Source organism: Cornus florida, unplaced genomic scaffold (genome assembly GCF_030987335.1).
Source record: "Cornus florida cultivar Cherokee Brave unplaced genomic scaffold, ASM3098733v1 CherokeeBrave_3.0.0_Hap2_Chr04, whole genome shotgun sequence".
NCBI classification, from domain to species: domain Eukaryota; kingdom Viridiplantae; phylum Streptophyta; class Magnoliopsida; order Cornales; family Cornaceae; genus Cornus; species Cornus florida.
In genome coordinates, this window is record NW_026775574.1 from 91,509,774 (window position 1) to 91,533,745 (window position 23,972).

Below are 23,972 nucleotides of genomic sequence, written 5' to 3' on the forward strand. Positions count from 1 at the left end.
CACATATGCATTATGCCCAGAACCCAACCTGTAAGGTAGTACTTCTAAGCTGATCATATTGTGTCGATTATGATTTTTTTTTGCTTCCCATTGTTGATTGATGTAGATTTTGACTTTGGTCTCTGGTGCTTGTATTGTGTTGTAAGTCGAATAATCTTTATGAAGAAGCAAATTTAAGGAGACATCTTTTCATCTGTTGGTCCAGACAGTTGCATAATAGTTCTGAGGACAATATATAACCTTGTGTCACCTACTAACTTTCTTCCATTCTATTCTTGTTTGAAAACAGAGAGTTGAGGGTAAATTTCTCTTGCAACCACTGAAGTGAAAAACTTATTCTTTCTCCAGGACTGGATAGCTATTTGCGACTTTGGGATATAAAGTTTCCAGTTTGTCGTGGGGGTGGTGTTCTGACCAATCAAAATAAGAATTTACTTGAATTTGTGGTCAACAACAACGCAAGTGTGTAAGTTGTACTGATTATATAATTTCCGCCTCCTTTTGATTATATTGAATAGTTATGTTACAAAACCTGATTACCTATTCCACCACCTTAAGGTACTGATGGGGCTGAGATGTAAACTTGCCATGTTTTACCATCGCAGCTGTAACAAGGAATGGATATGGTGGGCAGACTATTAGCATACAAAACCAAATTACCAAGCATCAAATCATATATAATTCTTAAAGTTAAAAACATGACATTGCTAGAATCAATGTAACAAGGAGGAATGGAGTCATATGGTGCGCCGACTATTAGCATACAAAACCAAATTACCAAGCGGTCCAAACATCAAATCTTAGTTCTTAAAGTTAAAAACATGACATTGCCATAATTAAGGGAATAGCCACCATTGGCGAAATCGACTGCGGCCTTGGAAAGGAATTCAGTTAACTATAGTAAAGCCTTAGTCTCCCCAGCATTAACTCAATCGTTTCCCTCAAACAATGATGCAGGCCATCTTTTACTTTCAACCTCCCATGCCACCCAAGCATTTTCATCTGTGCTAAGACATCCACAGCACCGGTTGTGGATACAATGAAAAAAGTTTGGGGCATGAGAACTTCTTACCTTCTTTTTGAGTTCCAGTTTGAGGTCACTGAGTCACCAAATACATACAACAAAAAGAACCAGTAAAACAAGAAACAAGGGAGCCCTTCCTTACCTTCTTTTTGAGTTCCAGTTTGAGGTCATTCATCTGCTCAAGCAAGTCTGTAGCCACATCCAAAGTTGGCGCATCCAAATTTTCCATTCCAAAATCAAAACCTTTAGAGAGAGAGACAGAGACAGAGATTAAACGTGAAGATCTTGAAGCCGAACAAAGACTACAAAATCACTATTTTTCACAAACAAAGAGCTAAAGAGAGATGAAATGGTGAGAGAGACACACACACACACAAAAGGGTTAGAGATCTCTAGTTTCTGTAGAAGAAACTAAAATTATATATATACACACACTCTCTCCTAGTGACCATATATGTTATGAAAACTCAAACTTCAAACTATTAATTTGCTACATGCATGACCCCATTGTCACATGAAAAAACAACAAATATTTGACGAAAGCAACCAAATCATCAATGATTTTGTTGTTAATGACCTAAACTTATGATTGTTTTCAAGATATATATTATAATCAACTGGTAAAGCATGCAATCAGTTTTAGTTTTTTTTAATAGAAAGAAAAAGGATTTGATTAAAAGGAACATTTTTTAATTTGATGTGTGTTTGTGTGTATATACGATATGTGATCACAAAAACAATCCATTCTTACCTTTTGAGAAAAAGAAAAAAAAAAACACTCAATTCTTCAATTTTCCTTTTCAGCAAATATACATATATCCTTTAACAATCAGATATATACAATCAATATATAGATATAAAGAAACACAAGCATCCAAGTAAATGATTTCTAATATAGAAGTATATATGTGTATATATTATTTGTATGTGTTTGCGTATAACATAAAAAATAAAAAAAAAAAAGAAGTGAAGATTAGTTAAGAAAAACTTACAGAAGTTAATTTAGGAAGTCTTGAAGCAAACCTTTAGAGAGAGAGAAAAAAAAAGAAGTGAAGATCAGTTAAGAAAACTTACAGAAGTTAGGAAACGAACAATCAGCAAGTGGTTATAATATATTATTAAACAGAAGGAAAAAAAGATGGAGGAGGGGGAGAGAAGAAGGAGACAGAGACAGAGACAAAAACAATCCATTCTTACCTTTTGAGAAAAAGAAAAAAAAAAAAAAAAAAAAAAAACACTCAATTCTTCAATTTTCCTTTTCAGCAAATATACATATATCCTTTAACAATCAGATATGTACAATCAATATATAGATATAAAGAAACACAAGCATCCAAGTAAATGATTTCTAATATAGAAGTATATATGTGTATATATTATTTGTATGTGTTTGCGTATAACATAAAAAATAATAAAAAAAAGAAGTGAAGATTAGTTAAGAAAAACTTACAGAAGTTAATTTAGGAAGTCTTGAAGCAAACCTTTAGAGAGAGAGAAAAAAAAAGAAGTGAAGATCAGTTAAGAAAACTTACAGAAGTTAGGAAATGAACAATCAGCAAGTGGTTATAATATATTATTAAACAGAAGGAAAAAAAGATGGAGGAGGGGGAGAGAAGAAGGAGACAGAGACAGAGACAGAGACAGAGCAAAAAAAAAAACCGAGCTTATGCGGTGGCTCCGAGATGTTGCCGGAGAGAGAAAACTTTGCCCCAGAGAGAGAGTTTTTGGTGGAGGGGAAGAGCTTCAGAAATGGTTAGAGAGAAAGATAGAGAGATGAAATGGTTAGAGAGAGAGAGACACACACACACACACACACAAACACACTTCTAGTTACTGTAGAAGAAACTAAAATTATATATATATATATACACACACACACACACACACTCCGATGGATGAACTCAAACTCCAACTCAAAAAGAAGAAAAAGCAGTAGTACCTCATAGCCGGAGAAAGGAGAGTTTCCGGCGAGAGACTGTAGAGAGAGTACTTAGAAGCAAAAGGTTTTAAACAGGTTTTGTAGTGTACTCCGGACTCGAAATAGATCCAGAACTGTAGCAAATTCTGTTGTTGGCCTCCAGCCAGTCAACACGCTTACCATTTAATTCTGCAACCTCTCAGACTCCTTGATGAGTCTTCAAGGATATCATTTTCTGAAAAATAATGAAAAGATTACTGTACTTTTAAAAATAATAATTTTCTAAAAAGTTAGCTTCCTTTTTGCTGTGCTTTTATATTGTCATTAAACATGCGGCCGCGTCTACTCATTAGTCCTAGCCAAATAAGGTCCAATATCTAAATAATTAGGTTGAGCTTATTTCCTAGGACGATAGTTTATTTTTAACTCGTAATCTGTGATGGTTCTCATTTTTTTTTTTTAGATTTGTCGTAAATAATTCTCTATTGTCATTAAGATCAAAGCTTATAAGCATGGGGAATAGATTATACATAATTCCATAACCTAACCTGCTCTGCTCACCAATTGCCTTTTACTTTCTTTTTTTATTTTGTTATCAAAATAGTATTTATATATGACAAGATTTAGTGTATGGTATGAAATTCTTATTAATTAAATAGGAACAATACAAATTCTTATTAGAATGCAAATTCTTATTGTAACTATGGTCTTAATTTGAAAGACAATAGTTGTCCAAAGTTAAAAATTCAACAATATTAATTTTAAAGTTTAAAAACTGCACCGTTTTAAATTAAAAATAATTCACTATACTTTAACAACGTTTATCGCGTTTCTGTTTCTCTTTTAAATAGTAATAAATTTAAAAAAAAAAAAAAAAAAATCCTAATTGGTACTCACACAATCCATTCCAAATAATTGTTTGCACGAAATTTTTAGATTTTAGATTTTTTTATCATTTTATTTTTTGATTTAGGTAATACAATAAAAGGGTAATAGATCCATTAAAACGAAATTTAACTCAACCATTGGCATGGTTAATATCACTATAAACAGTATTTTGAAATAGTAGTATAAATCAAGATATTATGTATTTATATTGTCATCATTCTACATATTGTATTAAGATTTTTTTTACTGAAAAAATATTTAAACTATGAAATGTACTTATTTCTATTATTTTTTACACATTTTGTATTCTTCCTATTTAATTAATAAGAATTTCATATTCGGAACGGACTGACTCAGCCAACATTAGTTTTGCATTGGACCAGTGTTTTGGGAGAAAGGCCAGGAATGGGATAAAAGAGTAAGGACAAGGAGCTACAATTAGAACGATTTTTTTCTATTATATGAAAAATAAAAAATAGAAAACACTAAACCAAACAAAAATTTAAACTATTGTAGCTCTATTTCCCACACGTAAAAAATGAAAAGAATTGACGAAAAAAGATATAAGTTTAACATTTACTCATTTTGCCCCTGATTTTGGTAAAAAATAATTTCTTATTTTCCATTCAAATTAACAAATAGTAATATCATATTTAGTTCCTTTTGCCTTGTGAATTAATAAGTGAAAATATATCCTTTTTTTTTTTTTTTGACTCCCATTCTTGGCTCCCTAAAAGTTACGAAAACAAATTGTTTAGTCAAGTAGGAAGGAAATAAAAGAGAAGGAGATAATTAATTGATCTTTATTATTATTATTATTGTACGGAGTATTAATTACTGAACAAAATGAAATAAAAGGTTGATGTAGCCTTCTCTTATTTTGATAAGGATGATAAAAATTGAGTGTCTAAGTAGAGAGGCAAAGCATATTTTAATAATTAACTTGTTAATTCCCACTATTTAATTTCTCCATTCTTTTTATTTCTGGAAAGTACATGTGTTTAACTAAAATCACCATTAAAGACAACTTTATCCCTCATTCCCTTCCCAACAACATGAAATACTTGCATAAGAAATTCTTATTTATTGCTGAAATGGCTTCTATAAAAAATGAAAATCAAAAGGACAATATAATAAAATTTAGAAATAGGTTTAAATTAATCAACATGAAATAAATTAGCCAACATAGGTTTAAAAAGAAAGGACTATAATTTTTTATATAAATATATATATTTTATTTCTTAATGTGGTAATTTTTATTAGTACACTTAAGTACTTTAATGAGTAATATTTAAGTACTGAACACACATCTACAATGCAAAAATATAGTCGGTTTAATCAATGTCAACTTGAGCAGCCAACATTAGTTTATGAACAAGGGACCAAAAAAAAACAGGTATAAAAGGAGCCGGATGAGACAGTCCGTAAAGAATATGAAATTCTTATTAATTAAATAGGAAGAATACAAATTTAAAGCTGGTTGTCATCCCGAAGCACACACAATTCAACTTCTTTTATTATTATTATTATTTGTTTTTTTCTTCTTCTTTTTATTTTTTATTTTTTATTTTGTATATCTTTTACACACACTCATCCAGACAACCAAACAGTTGTACCCACATAAATACTAGCATGCACTTTTTGATATATGATTTGGTAGGGTCCACTTATTATATGGATATGTGTGTGTATATGTGTGTGTCATGTATATGGTTGTGATCAGTTGTGCCAGAAGAAAGTCAAAAGAAAAGAAAGCAACAAAAAGTAAAGAATAAAGATGAAGTATGTATGAACTAGGGGTTGGTGTGAGTGTATTAAATTCGATGTGACTCAATTAAATACACAACATAAAGAGTATGTGAACAACTTTATGAACTAGGGGTTGGTGTGAGTATATTAAATTCGATGTGACTCAATTAATTACACTATAATGATTTTTTTTTTTTTTTTACGTGAACAACTTTATGAATTAGGGGTTGGTGTGAGTATATTAAATTCGATGTGACTCAATTAACTACACTGTAATGATTTTTTTTGGGTCTAATTTATCTTGACTTGTTTTTATTCCTATACTTACATCGTGTCTTTTCCTCAATTAACTACACTGTAATGATTTTTTTTGGGTCTAATTTATCTTGACTTGTTTTTATTCCTATACTTACATCGTGTCTTTTCCTAATAAAATGCTATATTCTCGTCCTACTAGTGACTTAACATTCTCTATTTTTCATTGTCCTTCATTTTTATGAATTATTCATAATTTCATTAAAAATCATAACTAAAATAAAGACTACTCACACATCATTTACTTAGACTTTTAAAAAAAATTATCTTTTTTTTTAAAATGTGTTTATCATTCAATCGAATCTTTTCAAATTTTTAACTTTTTCTAAAATTCATGCATCACTAAAATATCTGAAAGTCAATAATTTAATGTTCATGATTTTTAAAATCTAAAACTATACTAGTTAAATATCTAATTATTTAATGTCAAATTCACTGTGTAGAGACTGAAATGCCCAAGTGCATACTTAGGAAGAATATATATATATAAATATACATATATACATACAGGATTGTTCTCTTGCTCCCTGGTGTGCAAGAAAATACATGCACACCTAAAGTAGTAACCGTTGAATTCTATTTGGCAGTTAAAAATGTAGTTTATGTTTTATATTCAACGGTGATAATTTAATTCATGTATAAATTCTTTGCACACCAGTGAGTATATATATATATATATATATATATTCAAGTGCATCGTATTTGTTTTCCAAAAACAAAACATTTTTCAAATTTGATTGCAATTTATTGAAAATTTTCAAAATGAATATATATATGAAGTTAAAGCAAATAATGCACACACCTTATTTCTACCGAGGTTCGAACTCCTGACTTCCCCAAAGGATGATACCGTTAGGCCATTTGGTCTCAATCATCTAACAAGTATCCATTAAAATAATAAAATTAGTCATATCACAATTCAAACTAAATAAGCTAGATAAAATTGTAAACTATATTACAAGTCCGAACTAAAAATAATAATTTCAAATTTATGTACACATCAAAATAATCAAACTATTATAAATTCTCCAAATCAATATTAACGGACTTTCAAAGTAAATAAAAAGTGTGCACATACCAAGGCACAAATCTCACACTAGCAACATGGTCAAATACTGTATTAAATAAATAAATTATTTAACCTTTATGTACCAAATTTAGATTGATTAGTAACCCCCAAATTTTTTTGTAGCCAGTGATGTTTCTTTCTTCTTCATTCAAATGAAACAGTAATCAGACACCAGTGACACTAATTTAATTATGCTCATTTATTAAAAATAAATTCAAATAAATAAATATAATTCTAAATTTATTAAATACTCAACATTGGTCCTGATATCGCTAGGCCACTGGTCGTTAATAAATAAATGAGTATTATTTTATAATAAGGTAAAATTACAAAGTTTTGTAGATGTTTCAGGGATGCCTAGCACCTTATCCTGACATAATAGAATCCCGATTTTATAAATTTCAGTGATGTAGACTCACATCGAGAGCCTTTTCAAAAATTATTTTAAAAAATAGTTGAAAAATTATATTTTGTGAAAAATTTATTTTAAAGGTGACAATTCATGAACTTTTACACAAGGTCCCTACCACAAATTTTCATTATTCACTTTAAATTTACATTTCATTGAGTATCGTTACATTTTAAACTCATACTTTCTAAATCACTTTATTAAAATAAATGCAGTTTAAAATCCAAAAGATGCATATTTTTACTAAATTTAAAGTACGACTGAAAAACAAAACCATTTTATAAATTTAATATGGTTGGTTACAATTAACAACATTTATAATACTGTATTTTCAATTTAAATCAAATAACTTTAATTTTTCGCTGAAACTTAATCTGTGTGATCTAATTTTATTTAATAACCATTTAAGAAATGTTATTATGATAATCTCTCAGGAGTTCTCATTATGTAACCAATGAATTAAAAAACTATTTTTCTCATTGATTAAATAAAGAGAGTTTAGGACTTTGACACGTGAGGATCTCATAATAATATTACTCTAATCATATTATTTGTATAAAAAGTATTGCTTTCAGAATTTAACATTTTACTACCCTAATTATTTTACCCTTACAATAATGCTATCAAGAGAATAAAGGTCCTCTTTATATTTAATTATTGAATTAAAATTGATTTGTAAAAAGTTAAATAAATCATTGAATACGTATTTTTTAACTCATTAATTTTTTTAATTTTTTGAGTCAACCATAGTCAATGCTTATGAGTAATTCATGCTATTAGCATTATTAGGCAACACTACAATTAGACTCGAATGAAAGTGGAACCAAAATAATCAAATTACCATTAATTCTCCAAGCCAATATTAGCCGACTTTCAAAGCAAATAAAAAGACCCATTGAGGGTGCATACATACCGAGGCACAAACCTCACACCAGCAACATTATAAATTATTTAACCTTTAGGAATGATCTCTTGTTCATTAGTGAGCAAGAAATTCATCCGCACCATGCATGATGATTGTTGGATGTGATTCTTATATTATTTCGGTGACTACTTTTTTAGCATCTAATGGTTACCATGTATGGTGTGGATGAATTTCTTGCTCACCAGTGAGCAAGAAATCATTACTCATTTAACCTTTATGTACCAAATTTAAATTGATTAATAACCCCCAAATTTTTTCTAGCTGGTGATGTTTTTTTCTTCTTCATTCAAATGAAACAGTAATCATACACCAGTGACTCTTATTTAATTATGCTTATTTCCTCAAAATAAATTCAAATAAAATAAATATAATTTTAAATTTATTAAGTACTCAACATTGGTCCTGATATCCCTAGGCACTAGTTGTTGGTAAATAAATGAATATTATTTTATAATATGATAAAATTATAAAGTTTTGTGGATGTTTTAGGGATGCCTAACACCTTATCTTGACATAATAGAATCCTCGATTTTATAAATCTCTGTGACTTTGACTCACATTGAGAGCCTTTTCAAAAATTATTTTAAAAAATACTTGAAAAATTATATTTTGTGAAAAATCTATTTTAAAGGTGACAACTTCATGACTTTTTACACAAGGTCCCTACTTCAAATTTTCATTTGTCAATTTAAGTTTACATTTCATTGAGTTTCGTTACATTTTAAACTGCACTTTGATTGCTAATCAAGTTACACATTGGAACTTAGAGAATTGTTTATATGTGATTCAATATTGATTAATCATATTTAAACAGGGTTATAAGTATCATGGATTATTTGAAATTAACCATGCTTGTGTTGGAACAAATTGATATTTACCTTGCCTTAAACTGTATCAGTTTATGGATGGTTTGGAGAATGTAAATGCTTAGTTTTATTTTAGCAATTTACATTATTGGAATATGATTTTTAGGCTCTATAATGAATGCCTAATATTGATATATATGTATTAATTTATATTGATGCATATTTTGGGGAATGGTTGAATGAATATATAGTGTTGTTTTATCAATTGTGCTAATTGGAGGATGGTATGCACCGGTATGGGATGGTGGCGTACTAGGGATGGATTAGTTAAAAATACTAAGTCCTACCTATCTGGAAATAAGTTGGATTAACTATAAAAGTTAAGTCCTACTTATATATGTGTATATGCACCGATATGAGACGGTGGCATATCAGGGATGGCTTAGTTCAAAGCACTAAGACCTACCTATTCTGGGGATGGATTAGTTCAAGCACTAAGTCCTACCTATTCTGGATGGAAGTATGATTTGTATGGTATCTCTATTCATGCATATTTTGGGGAATGGTTGAATGAATATATAGTGCTGTTTTATCAATTGTGCTAATTGGAGGATAGTATGCACCGGTATGGGACGGTGGCGTACTAGGGATGGATTAGTTAAAAATACTAAGTCCTACCTATTCTGGATCGAAGTATGGATTAACCATAATGGTTAAGTCCTACCCATCTTAGAGTCATGTCAACAAAATAATTGAATGACATACTGGATGGATTGTTTTACATATATCAAGCCACTATACCAGATGGATGATATTTTGTATTAGGAGTATAAGGACTTTATATATCTATGTTATAGTGCCATGGTATGAGCTTGAGTCTTAAGACCATGGTTAGGGTGCGTATATCGCCTAGGATGGATAGCTGGACAGAGGTGTTGTTCCCTGGTAAGTCTAGGTACACATGACCACATTATGTGCGATTTGCATGGTATCTCTACTCAGGCTGAGACAGACCTATTAGACTAGTAAGTGTCCTATAGTGTGTACTTATACATATATGGACTACTCTAGATATTGTTGAGCTATCTAGGATGTATTTGCGTATCGGGTTTCTGTTTGGATCGTAGTAGGATAGGACTTGCATGTGGGCCTGACCCACTCTCTTATTTTTCAGGTGCTCGTCGGTTCCAGGGTTAGAGGTTGGTCGTACAGAGCAGATATAGACACTCATTCCTCCGACTACGTAGAACTACTTTTCATGTTTAGCTTGAGATTTTATTTCAGTTATTTCGGTTTCAGTTTGGGATATCATTAGGGGCCCACGGGATGGATTCCCAAGTTGTATTTGTATTGGAGATTTGGATGTACTAGAATGGTTTTATTAATAAAATTTATTCTGCACTTTCTAAATCACTTTATTGAAATAAATGAAGTTCAAAATCCAAAAGATGCATAGTTTTACTAAATTTAAAGTACTGTTGAGAAACAAAACCCTTTTATGAACATAATATGGTTGGTTATAATTAACGACATTTACTATAATGTAATTTCAATTTAAATCAAATAACTTTAAATTTTTGCTGAAACTTAATCAGCCTGATACAATCTTATTTAATAATCATTTAAGTAATGTTATCATAAGAATCTCTCACGAGCTCTCATTATGTAACCAATGAATTAAAAATTTATTTTTATCATTGATTAAATAAAGAGAATTTTGAACTTTGACAGAAAGGGATCTCGTAATAATATTACTCTAATCATTTTAGGTTTGGCTACTTAATACCCATGGTCGAAAAGTTCAACTGCCTATTCAGTAGTTCTCAAGTATAAATAGAATAATCCAATTTAGCAACTATTTAAAAAAAAAAAAAAAAACTAATGCCACAAAATAGCATCATTAGCATAAGTGTCAGACATTATGCCCCCTTTGTTTAGGCATAGGGGAAGCCAATCACAAACATAATAATTAGGGACGGACAAGGACTTGCCTCATTTGTAACAATTTTGGAGGACGATTTAGCTTATTTGGGAAGGAATAATTTTTATTAATAAAACCCGCGCCGAGTTTGGGACGGAGACAGGGAGGTTATCCCACCCTGCCCCGTCCCGTCTAAATAGATAAATTACTAAATTATCCTTATTTTCACATTCACTCACTTTCTCAACCATTTTAGCGAGTAGCAGAGCCTTACGAGCAAGAAAACACTCCTACCCTTGAATTTTATGTTAAATTATTGATTGCCCAATTTTTAATAATTTTTTCAATAGTTATATAATTGTATTTAAGGAAAAATAAAAATAAAAAATGAGAAATTATAGAACTAAATGAGGCGGGACAGGTGCCCGCGGGGTAAAAAAATTGAACGGATGGGAATGGGATAAAAAGGTCCCCCGTTTAGACGGTTTTGGACAGGGACAAGACAGGAGTTTTTAAACGATTTTAGGTGCGGGGGGATAGTACCCCTCCCAAAACTGCCTCCGCTACCATACCTAATAATAATTCAATCGCAAAACAACAAACAATAACACAATATTTAACATGGTTTGTCTCCACCCAGCCTACCTCCATGGAAAGAAAAATCCACTATCATTAATGAAGTTCTTAACTATCGACCATTACAAGTCAAAGCCCAACCCAATAAGAATTTAGATAACAATAACCCCTCTAGATACGAGACACTAGGGTCTCATATTTAGTTCCTGAAAATGTTAAAAACATATGCCAAAGAGTTTACCAGATAACTATGATTAGCTTTACTATTTAAAATGCTACAATCATCATTTGAGAAAGTTAATAGTACGAAAATTGTGGACTATTCTTGTTGTTGGTATAGTGCTGACACGATTGTATTCCATTTTTGAAATATGAAACAAAACTTTGCTAACAGGCCAAGCAACGCACAAAAGCAGAACCTTGAGATCACAATAACAAAATCAACCACCTCTCGAACTTGCCAATCTACAACCTGTTGTTTCTCCATACACATGCATCAATAACTTGGATGCGAAACACGTATCTCAACACTTCAACTGTCATTTGCTCACTTCATTCCGCCTTCTCGAGTGTGAATGCCGAGGTTAATAGGTCTAGACTCGTCCAGTATCCCCTTATCAAATAGGAAAAAACAGTGTCCGGATTACGACACATCAATGCTCTTGCCTTCTATATTTTTGCTGCTCTTCTTGGTTATACCTTTCTTGCTTCCCTTGTCTTCTTTGGATGCTTTTTTTCTTTTTACAGAATGTGATTCTTCCCCATTAATTAATAATTCATCTACATCTGCGGCTTCAATGGGAGGTACATCGCCAAAATCTTCTGTTTAAGCAAAATTCACATGCTTAGACCAATTAGAATTGAAATCCATAAAAAATAAAGTTTACAGTATATCTATAAAGGACATGTAAATGCTCTTGCCTTTTGCCTTTTTGCTCTTTTTCTTGGTTTTACTCTTCTTGCTTCCACTGTTTTCTTTGGATGCCTTTTTTCTTTTTACAGGCAGAGATTCTTCCCCGCCGATTAATATTCCATCTACACCTGGAGCTTCAATGGGAGGTAAACCGCCAAAAACTTCTGTTTAAGCAGAATTGACACACTTGGACCAATCAGAATTAAACACCACAAAAGATCAAGTTTACAGGATGCCTAAATATTCAGTACCATTAAAAAAAAAAAAAAAAAAAAAGGGGGCCAAGCACAACAAAGAAGAGGCGGGAAAGAGGAGCTAGCAGACCATCAAGCCAAGCAAGTGGATAAGTCCAATCCAAACCTAAACCCAAGACAAGATCCGGAAAAGTCCATGATAGGACATGCAGCAGAGGTTTAACTCTTTGCATTGCAAGTGAAAACCAACAGATGTGATTGGTTCCGAATGTGACAAAAAAAACCCAGAACCCAGCAATTCTTTGCTATAGTTAACCAACAGGTCACCAAATGGATCTGGTCATGTGATTTTGAGAGAAACTTTACAAAGCGTGCAGAAGAATATTGGAAAACTATTTCCCTATTTTTCCTTTTTGCAATGCAATATCGAAGATATGTATTCAGAATAATGGGATAATACGATTGTTGGGAAAAGGACAGAACATAAACACAAATAGAATATAGGCGGTACAATGTTCTTTTATGGTGGAAAGCAAAATGTGAGATAACTGAGTATGATAGTTTTGGTCATATGCAGCTACAACCAATAATCTCACACAAGTCAGGAAACATGACGTGGTCCTTATTAAGGTTAATGCTAAAAGAAGGTGAAAACCAAAACTAAGATTAAGATAGTTAAGAAATATATGATAGCAGTAGTTTCATGTAGTTGACCACTAATAGTTGGAAAAAGGCTTTGCTGACATTTAGTTGAATTAATGTTCTTTTATGTTAATATCATGTACAAAATTTCCATCATTTAACAACCCGGGGGACTATCTCAAGACATCATGGAAGGATGCAGTTCTTTCACAGTTGCTGGTGCTAAATCCACCTCTCTATTGATACCTATTTTTCTGGTATTAGAAAACATAAAAAGAATACATATACAATGAGCTTACCTAAATGCTATTTATGATAAGCCAAAGAGAGACTAACCTTCATTGCTAAAATTTGAATCAAAAACAACATTTGTGAGATGCTGCTTCAAGAAAACCTGCGTCCAAATTTGTAAAAAAATTAAAATGATGTGAAGAGCACAAACTCAGAAATGTAATTATTTACCCAAAAAAATACTTAGAAATGTCATTTCACTAGGATCATCCCAGAATACAGATTTTTTAAATAAAAAATGACTTGCGCTTACTCCAAGACAAATAGAGCTCTAAGCACCACACAATGAATATATAACTCTACTCATTACAGGTACAGTATAAACAGCCATCACTGCAAATGCAAAAGCAGATAGCAGCCAAATGAACTGCTTTTGGACAAACTAGAAAAAGCCATGAAGATACATTTTTCTCCAACCAAGCTTAAATCTCCCACGAAGGCCATCATCACATTTAGGGCCCTCATGCTTCAGCTTTTCCGCTCCCAAGCCCAAAAAAGGAGGGAATTAAGCATAAAGCCAGAAACATCTAAGGCTCTTCCCTACCCAGACACCATGAATGCTAACATTTGAGCTTGGCGAAGGGAATCCACTAATATCTTCTTTCTTTTTTTTTTTTTTTTGATAAGTAAAGGGATCCCCTACTCTCCCCACATTACCAACATGAATGCTATTTTTATTATCAGAAGAACAAGGAAATTATATAATCAGTACAACTTACACATACATTATTCTTGACCACAAATTCAAGTAAATTCTTATTTTGATTGGTCAGGCCATAGTATAAATTTATAATAAGACTTTAAATCATTACAAAACCAAATGCTCAGACACCACCTCCTCCCCCCCTCCCCCCCCCGGGGGCAAAGAAAATTATATAATCAGTACAACTTACACATACGTTGTTCTTGACCACAAATTCAAGTAAATTCTTATTTTGATTGGTCAGGCCATAGTATAAATTTATAATAAGACTTTAAATCATTACAAAACCAAATGCTCAGACACCATTATATAATCAGTACAACTTACACATACGTTGTTCTTGACCACAAATTCAAGTAAATTCTTATTTTGATTAGTCAGGCCATAGTCCAAATTTATAATAAGACTTTATAACATTACAAAACCAAATGCTCAGACCCACCAAACCCCACCCCCCCCCCCCCCCCACAAAGAAAATAATAATAACGACTTCTGAACAAACTGGAAACTTTCAGCATTGACAATAGATATGTCGAATAATTGTTTGATAACATACCGCAGAAAGAAGTTGCCTCGACTTTATATCCCAAAGTCGCAAATACCTATCCAGTCCTAAATAAACAAGCAAGTTTTTCACTTCAGTGGTTGTTATTATAATTTTTTAAAATAAACAAAAAATATATGCTTCTAATTTGTAAAAGAAATTATGCAAATATCTAATAATTTGACAATAGATATGTCGAGGTAGTAAGCCTCAAGTCAATTAACCCTCAAACTATCTGTTTTCAAACAAGAACAGAATAGAAGAAAGTTAATAGGTGACACAAGGTTATATATTGTACTTAGAAATATTATTAAACTGTTTGGACCAACAAATGAAAAGATGTCTCCTTAAATTTGCTTCACAAGGATTATTCAACTTACAACACAATACAAGCACCAGAGGCCAAAATCAAAATCTACATCATGTCCCTAAACAGGGAAAACAGAATATGTTAATTATGTGATGAGTGTGTAGAATACCCACCGCATGAGGCTATCACTGGGTGCTCCGGATGCCTGGCTATGGATCTTATACTTCCAGAACATTTCCCCAAAAAGCATCCTAATAGTTTCCCTGCAACACCCATAGATAATAGTCATGAACAGTAAATCTTGGCAATTTACCAAATATATAAATCTCAGTATGATAGGCTTCACAACCAGGTCCAACAAATAATGGTCATGCTTCAAGGTTTCAAACAAACTGATTTCAAATATCTTTTCGGAAAAAAAGAAATGAAAAATTGAATATGGCCTTCTATGAGTATCAAAATCATTCCACGTCATTGGAAGAATTCAATCAATCAACCCAACCAGAAGTGATGTGAAAACTCCATAAGCATTGTAAGAGTATAATGTGTGTAAAATATGACCAGCAATCAACAATGGGAAGCAAAAAAATCATAATAGACACAATATGATCAGCTTAGAAGTACTACCTCACAGGTTGGGTTCTAGGCATAATGCATATGTGTATGAGCAAATTTACACGGTGAAGACAATATTAATCATCCCAGACAAGTTGACAAACCTACGAATGAGTTACTTTACTGATAAGGTATTTGAGGATGTATTGGAAGTATTTGGGAACAAATAAACTACAAATAGGCAGGAAAAACCTGGATGGAGCACGACCCACCCAACTACTTCTGTAAACAATTGGGAGGTTCTGTGCTATGCAGTATCCACGGCTATGGCAATGCTTCATTATCCAAAACTTTGAACCAAAAAATAATAGAAATAACAGTATGTTCCATTCCAAATCACAATTTAATATCAGTTATTGAAATAATTTCATATGCGCCCAACCGTAAGATCACTTTTGAGATTTGAAATCATCATCTGAAACTTTATTTCTCAATTAATAACTTACAACAAAGGTGAATCTTACCATTATGCATTTTCTATCAAACCTTTTTCCAAGCAGGCTTCTTCAAACAGTTTGCTTTTAAAATTTATGGAAGTCCAAGAGAAACCTCCATCTACCATGAAGCAATAATATTTCAAATTCTAAAAGCAAGGTGCGCTTATTAATTCAATACTAAATGAACAGCGAGAGAAGCTGTTTGCCTTCAGGAGATTAAGATGGATGTGACATCTATGGAGGTGAGAAAATCATTTGGATCGAGGTATGTTGAACAGGTTGCTCTTGATTTTTTTTTTTTTTTTGGATTAGAAAAAAGAACAGGTTGCTCTTGATTAATACCAAGTTATCAACAATGGGAACTCTTTCTTTGTGGGACAATAGGGTGGATCAGAAAACTGATGAATGGAGAAGGTTCTATTTGTTTATGATCATATTACAAATTATAAACTCAAAGGATGTTCATTTGGTCCTTCATGGGTGTATATGGACCCATTGAGGATGCCCACATGGGTGAGCTTTGGGACGATCTTATGAAAGTAAAAAAAGCGATGGGAGAAGCATCGGAGTATGGGGATACTTCAACATTATTAAGTATCCTTGTTAAAGGCTATTGTATTCAAAAATCATGAGTGCTAATTTAGGGGGGAAAGAAATTTTGAGTGCCATGCAAGATGTTGTAGATTTTATTCCTTTAAAGGGAACAACATTCACCTGGTGCACTAGGCAGAAGTCTCCCACCATGTCTCATTTGGACCAATTTACTCAATCTCCTGAAGGCAGTAGTCTTTTTGTCTTTTTCGTTTTTTGAATACCCAAGCTTGTCGGACAGACAACCAGTCGGGCTTGGGGCGACAAACAAGCTGGAAAGATGGGCTTCGCAGACTAGAACCCCAAGCCCAGGTTCGCTTAATAAGGAGGTTTATATCTTTTTGGTAGCGTGTGAATAGGGTTTAGCTTGGTTACCCATATATATGATTTAAACATAGGATTGTTACATTTTCATGACTGATTGAGATTATTGATCATTAATTCAGAGCTCTCTCCCTAATTTCTTATCTATTCTTCTTCACATTTCTCTCCCCTGTTCCTCCATCTACAAACTAAAAACTCCATATTAATGATTTAATGGATAGTTATCCTAACTCCTTGACAAGATAGACCTCAAATCTAAGAAGCACGGACACATATACGGGACATGGATACGAGATACGGATACGACACAACACGGATACGGCGACATGGCAAATCCAAAAAAATTAAGACAAGGACATGGCGAATAGTATATATATATATGTGTGTGTGTGTGTGTGTGTGATGTAGTACTTTAAAAATTACTGAGTGTTATTATTTTTCATCAACCTTATAATGAAAAAAAACACAAATCATAACTCATAACTAATAAACTATAAAAGAACAATGTTGCATAGTTATAAAATCAAATAAAAAACAAGACATTAGAATAATAACTAGTATCATTTAATCATCATTGCAACTTTACTCCAAATACAAAAGCATAGACAGAAAGGACTATTAACATTCATGACTGTTTAACATTCAAGACTCTTTAACATTCAGGACTTTACCGTTAGCACTTAATATTCACAAAAACCTAAAGGCTAGTCCCCAAAAAATATACAAAAACAAGTCAGTGTACTATCATCTTCCCATCCATCATTTGACTTAGGACTTTTACCATTTACAATACCAAAAAGGTAGTACAGAACAAAAAATAGGACATATTAGCATTAAAAAATTTTAAAAAAATTAAAAAATTAACATATCAGCATTAAAAATAAAATAAAATAAAAAATTCCAAAAAAGTGTGTCCGTGCCGTGTCCGAAAATTAAAAAAAATAAAAAAATTCCAGACACATTTTTTGGTGTGTCCGACACGTGTCGGGGCATATTTGACGCGTGTTCGTGTCGGATACGGATTCTTCGCCCATTTTGGAGTGTCCGTGCTTCCTAGCCTCAAATTGAGCAATAGCTAGACTGCATGGGTTTTGGCCCATAAGGGCAAATCCTAGCCTGTCCAGCGCAAGTTTGGTTTCAATTGAAGAATGAAGAGCTAAATCTCCACCAAAATTCTTAATGTCAAAAAATTCAACTACTCACTCAAGCAATAATTGCAAGGATTAACTTGGACCAATTACAAACATGAATCCAAAATACAAAATCAAATGGTAACCATTTCAATATGGGCAGACTATGACCCACATGTACATACAAAAAAAATATATAGAAAATCAACAGAATAATGCGTATACAAAACTATTAATACCTGTTCGTATATCAACAGAAGCAAGGTCACCAGATCCATTTCCTAGAAATATTGTATGACCATCTAGATCTTCAGTGACTGCTTTAATTGAGGTCTTGCGAAAATCAAATGACATAACTGGCCTTCTCTGAGCAGAAATATCATAGAGGCGAACCTGTAGAAGATAATAAGGAATACAAGTTACCAAGTGGCCTGTAAAACCATCATTTGGGTAAAAGAAAGTTTTTGCCGTGGACCTAAAGTAACCAACGTCCCTCAAGATATCGTTTAATTAGTTGATTTTATAATCGGATCCCTATACATTTGTGGATCACTAACAAATTATTCAATAAGGAATTGGCTGATGCTTCTAATAACCTCTGACCAAATCAAGAGTAAGGGATATGCAATACTAGCTGTGTGTGGCAGAGAATGTAATGTTTTTGCCTCAAGTCAAGTCAAGCACGTCAGATATCCTAATGATCAAGACGTGGGTGCGTGTGCGTGTGTATGAGAGAGAGAGAATGTAATGTTTTTGCCTCAAGTCAAGTACGTCAGAAATCCTAACGATCAGGACGTGGGTGTGTTTGTATGAGAGAGAGAGAGAGAGAATGTAATGTTTTTGCCTCAAGTCAAGCACGTCATAAAATCCTAATGATCAGGACGTGTGTGCGTGGGTGTGTGTATGTAGGAGAGAGAGAGAGGGTGTTTAATGTTTTTGCCTCAAGTCAAGCACATCAGAAATCCTAATGATCAGAACTTCTCATCAACTTTATTAAAGACATGCCTACTCACTGATCTCCAAAGCGGAGAGCTACATCCTTCATGAAATTACAAGTTCATAACGACTAAAAGCTTAACTCTAGTGGTATCTCCTCAACTTTTCAAGCGTAAGTTTGAGGGTTCAACTCCCCATAGGAGACAATTTTGGGCATGTGAGTCTCTTACCCAGGGGGAAAGAAATACAAGTTCCTGAAGTATTGGGCATCAAAGGTACAGAGACATTAAGTTCCCGGTCCTCCTCATGTTGAGAGATGAAAACTAATTCCAGAAAAATCACTCCACTTAACTTCCAGAAAAGAATATCTGACTTTCATGTCTTCTTCTAAAAATTCATACTTCATCTAAATAGAATTTATTATTATTATTATAAATAGCATATAGAAAAACATAGAAATATGAACACATAAATACATGAATCAGAAAATTCATAATGATGCAACATTTGGCACATCAGGACCACTAGTCGATAGTCTTGGTAATCCCATTCTTGATCACAATTTATGATCGATTATGAACAAGCAGGTGAAGAACAGAGTGGGAAACCAAAATTCGAATCAACCCAACAGAACATATTTGTAAAGTTGATTTATTTGCTTGTTTATTCAAACTACCCTCACAATTCTAATAAACCCTGTAGAACAGCTATACACTGGAGAATATTTACTTTATTGGTCTTTGTAACATTCCAAAAGAATTACCTTCTTTAGACAGAGTATTAGAACTTGGGGTTTCACACAACGTAAGAGAGGAGTTAGCTGTCACAAGTTACCTGGTGGGAATTGGTGCCAGCCACAAATTTGCGATGATCATCTTTACTTAAGTATGTTGCAGATGTAAACCAAGTTGGGGTAAATATACCAAGATTGTTTTTAGCAGGCTGTTTAGAAAAAATACAATACAGAGTCTTGGGTCAAATGGTGATGAAGATCAAGTATTTCTTAATTTTAAAATGCATAAGAAGGATGGTTGCAGAAGCTTACAGATTTTGCAGTCCACATCTTAGTACATTTGTCAAGATCCCACACATTAACTTCAACTCCCTTCCTGAGTTGGAGAGGAAGGAATAATCATTCCTCTCGTATCACTTCTAAACAACCAACAAGCTTATAATATAGATGTAACAACCCACTCAACCAAATGGTATGATATTGTCCGCTTTGGGCCTGAGCCCGCACGGTTTTGCTCTTGGGCTTCACCCCAAAAGGCCTCATACCAATTGGAGGTGACACACTTACATATAAGCACTTCACCTTTCCTCTACCCAGGCGATGTGGGACTGTGCACCCGTAGCCCGCCAGTGTGGTAGCCTGACAGTGTCTCTCGCACCCGCCCACGGCACACCCGCCCACAGGGTCATCACAATATCCAAATTCATCCATTAATTATTAATTATGATGAATTATGAAAGAAATCATTAATTAATAATTCAAATTAATAGTTAATGCACCCAAATATCATTTTAATTTAAAAACAGAACCCTAATGATCCAACTAGTGAGAGTACAAAATTTCGGGACATAGCCTAACATTAGATATAATACCCTGCAAAATTTCAGAATTTCTCTTAATAGATTTTCCATATTCTCCCTTTTAGTATTGAGAAAAAAATACTTTTCGATTTTAATTTAGTTAACCTACCTAAACATCATCTAAAAATCAGTAAGTTATCACATTTAAGTCCATTATGATAAAGTCTAATATTCTAGAATTTACTGTAATTTTTGAAATATGAAAACTATTTATTTCCTATTTTTCTTCTGTTTAAATCAAATAATAATAGTAATTAATTAAAAGAAAAAAAACAATTTTGTTTTGCACAGGAGACCCATTTTGGGTTCTCCTTCCCCTACTTGTCCTACTTAGATTACCATTAGAATTAGATTTCACAACCAATCCACCTAAATTACGTACCTACGAAGTCTAACCATTAAACTAGTCATTTTAAACACATTGTTCTATACCCAAAGATGATCCCAGTTCTAATAATACTTGAACTAGGCCTTGACAAAGTTTATATCATACATATAAATCTATATTTAACAACACAAGCATAACCATCTATATATTGTGCACGTATATGAAAATTCCATACAATTCTTGAAACTAATCCTCACATTAGGCAAGAGTTCATGTATTTAAGATTTTGGGGCGTAACAGTTTGGTATCAGAGCCTGACCCAGCCGGAAGTGTGCCGACGAGAACGTCGGGTCTCCAAAGGGGGTGAATTGTGATGACCCTGTGGGCGGGTGTACCGTGGGCGGGTGCGAAAGGCACTGTCAGGCTACCACACTGGCGAGCTACGAGTGCACAGTCCCACATCGCCTGGGTAGAGGAAATGTGAAGTGCTTATATGTAAGTGTGTCACCTCCAATTGGTATGAGGCCTTTTGGGGTAAAGCCCAAGAGCAAAACCGTGAGGGTTCAGGCCCAAAGCGGACAATATCATACCATGTGGTGGAGCGGGTCGTTACAATAGAGTTATGAAACATATAGAAACTCACCCTCCAAATAATGCATAGTTTTCATTTCCATCCACTTTCATACATTGAATATCGCCGGTGGCACATACATTCCAGATTGTTGAAGAACCATTAGTGGTTGAATCCACTGGTGATTTGTGAACGTCAATGGACCTCACACTTGCAAGTCCTTTTGTTGTACATGTAAGCAAGGTGCATGACCTAATTCAAGACAAAAAACAAATGGATGGAGAAGATCTCAAAACTTCACACTGCATTATGCATACATTGTGGTGGTTTGGAAAATAAACATACATATATAAAATATGACCTAAGAAAAAAAAAAACCCTAAAAATACATGAGAAAATAAAGAAAGAAGGAGCAGCCTTGACTACAAAATCCAAATAGCTAGTGGTCTAATAATACATAGATCTATTGGAATCCGCATGGAAGTGGGAAAAGGCATGTAGACCAATGACATATATAAACTCAATAAACATTAAAATCTAGGAGACCATGCAATCAAAAGTTACATTGTCACATGCATGCATACAGCAAAAGAGCAGAGCAACCTAAAAAGTAAAGAGAGAATCATTGGGTATTAAGATACCAGAAGTGAAGTCCAGAAAATACCCGGATGACAACTCCGATTTCTGTTTCCTGAACATATGCAACCCAATGATACCATCATCTCCAGGCCGACTGTCAGCAGTTCCAGCGTTGGAAATTGAAACACGAAGATCACCGTTAATAGGACTAAGCACCTCAATCTGTTTAATAAATATTATACACAAAGTATCAATCAAAGGAACTACTAAACATAAATCATAAATAATAACTAAGAATCAAATGTGATCTAAGTTTTCATAGTTTCGAGAAGGAACTCACCAAACCACTTTTTCTTGCAACAGCTAACAACTGCAACAAATGAAAAAGGTCAAAATTCTAATACATCAATATTTTAGTGGTCAACATATTGTCATCAACTAGAGAATCAAAATTATCATGCCAAGCAAGAGAAAAAAGTGAGATCAAAGCATATCATGGAAAGTGACAGAATTTTTTATTCCAACAGACAAATTGCATGTTTTATCAAAATATGCAATCTTTAACTAAAGACCAACACTATAGCAGCACAATGCTAAATATATAGTTTGGATTCAAATTGGGAATCTGCATTCACATTTTCTTTCATTCAAATAATTGAATTTAGCCGTTTCCACTTATTTGAATCTGCAATCTTTTAAGTACTTCTAAAATTCTTGTTCCTAAAAATTGTAACTTTATGAGATGGTCCAAAAGAAGTCACCTGTACAATGTTAAATCTATTACCGTATCATGAATGAATGACCGAAATTACCAATTCCAATAGAGGAATTAAACATGTAATATATATATATATATATATATATATATAGATGAACTTTAACTAAAAATCAACACTATAGCAGATTGAATAACAATATAGAACTATCCTATTCATGAAAAGAACAAATAAATAAGAACATAGAACTGTAATACAGTTTAAACACATATATAAACACAATCCAAAACATACAGGGTCAGTTTTACGGTCATTGATCGAGGCGGCGAGCACACAACCGGCGGGGTTTGGCTCTCCCCATCTCTCAACCACTCTAGGAACTCCCCCTTCTTTACCGTGAGCTTCCACAGCTGTAAATAATCAATCATACCCAAAAATGCATGAGAATATATTATGTATACATATATATATATAAAATCAGAAGTGTATCTGATAAATTAGATTGAAACCATAGATATACGAAGCGGGTATGTATCAGTATTACCTTTAACGAGACCAAGAACATCGAAAGTTAGGGCTCGAATAGGAGGACAACCAGGGCACTCCAACGTAGTCGTTCGTGGCATCTTCTACTTTGTGCTCTCTTTCCCTCTCCTTTGCAGAGAAAAAGTAAGAGAAGTTATTAGGGTGGGTTGGGTTAGTCTGTGCTGGGCTGGATTGGTCTGGGCTGGGCTACACAGTACTATCGGTCTTGGGTTAGAAGTTGATGTTAAATAAGATTGTTTAACAAGAACAAAACAAATGTTTAAGGAGCAAAATTATTTTAGTTCCAAGATGAAAAATGTTCAAAATTGTAAAAATTATAGTAATGTTAGCTTAATGAGTTTATATATATATATATATTAGGGTGAGTTGGGTTAGTCTGGGCTGGGCTGGATTGGTCTGGGCTGGGCTA

At 33.2% G+C, this 23,972-nt stretch overlaps 1 protein-coding gene and 1 long non-coding RNA gene across 3 annotated transcripts; both read right to left on the minus strand.

The window, feature by feature from the left end:
- Positions 1-656: 656 nt before the first annotated feature.
- On the minus strand, positions 657-2,167 carry LOC132302324 (uncharacterized). Its single transcript, XR_009480811.1, has 2 exons — positions 2,017-2,167; positions 657-1,267 (listed from the first exon to the last, which is right to left on the minus strand). It is a non-coding gene; the product is annotated as an uncharacterized LOC132302324 (long non-coding RNA).
- A 9,503-nt stretch (positions 2,168-11,670) lies between these two features.
- On the minus strand, positions 11,671-23,671 carry LOC132303902 (uncharacterized). 2 transcript variants are annotated; one of them, XM_059801348.1, is made up of 13 exons: positions 23,562-23,671; positions 23,312-23,427; positions 22,642-22,671; positions 22,387-22,523; positions 21,795-21,974; positions 20,276-20,339; positions 20,065-20,172; positions 18,534-18,687; positions 15,371-15,460; positions 14,900-14,955; positions 13,686-13,743; positions 12,522-12,677; positions 11,671-12,422 (listed from the first exon to the last, which is right to left on the minus strand). In XM_059801348.1, the coding sequence occupies exons 1-13, from the start codon at positions 23,641-23,643 to the stop codon at positions 12,244-12,246; spliced, it is 1,410 nt and encodes a 469-aa protein (XP_059657331.1). In that variant the 5' UTR covers positions 23,644-23,671; the 3' UTR covers positions 11,671-12,243. The 2 variants fall into 2 exon arrangements, with proteins under 2 accessions (XP_059657331.1, XP_059657332.1); XM_059801349.1 differs by lacking the exons at positions 11,671-12,422; positions 12,522-12,677 and having other exon boundaries at positions 13,681-13,743.
- Between the last annotated feature and the right edge of the window lie 301 nt (positions 23,672-23,972).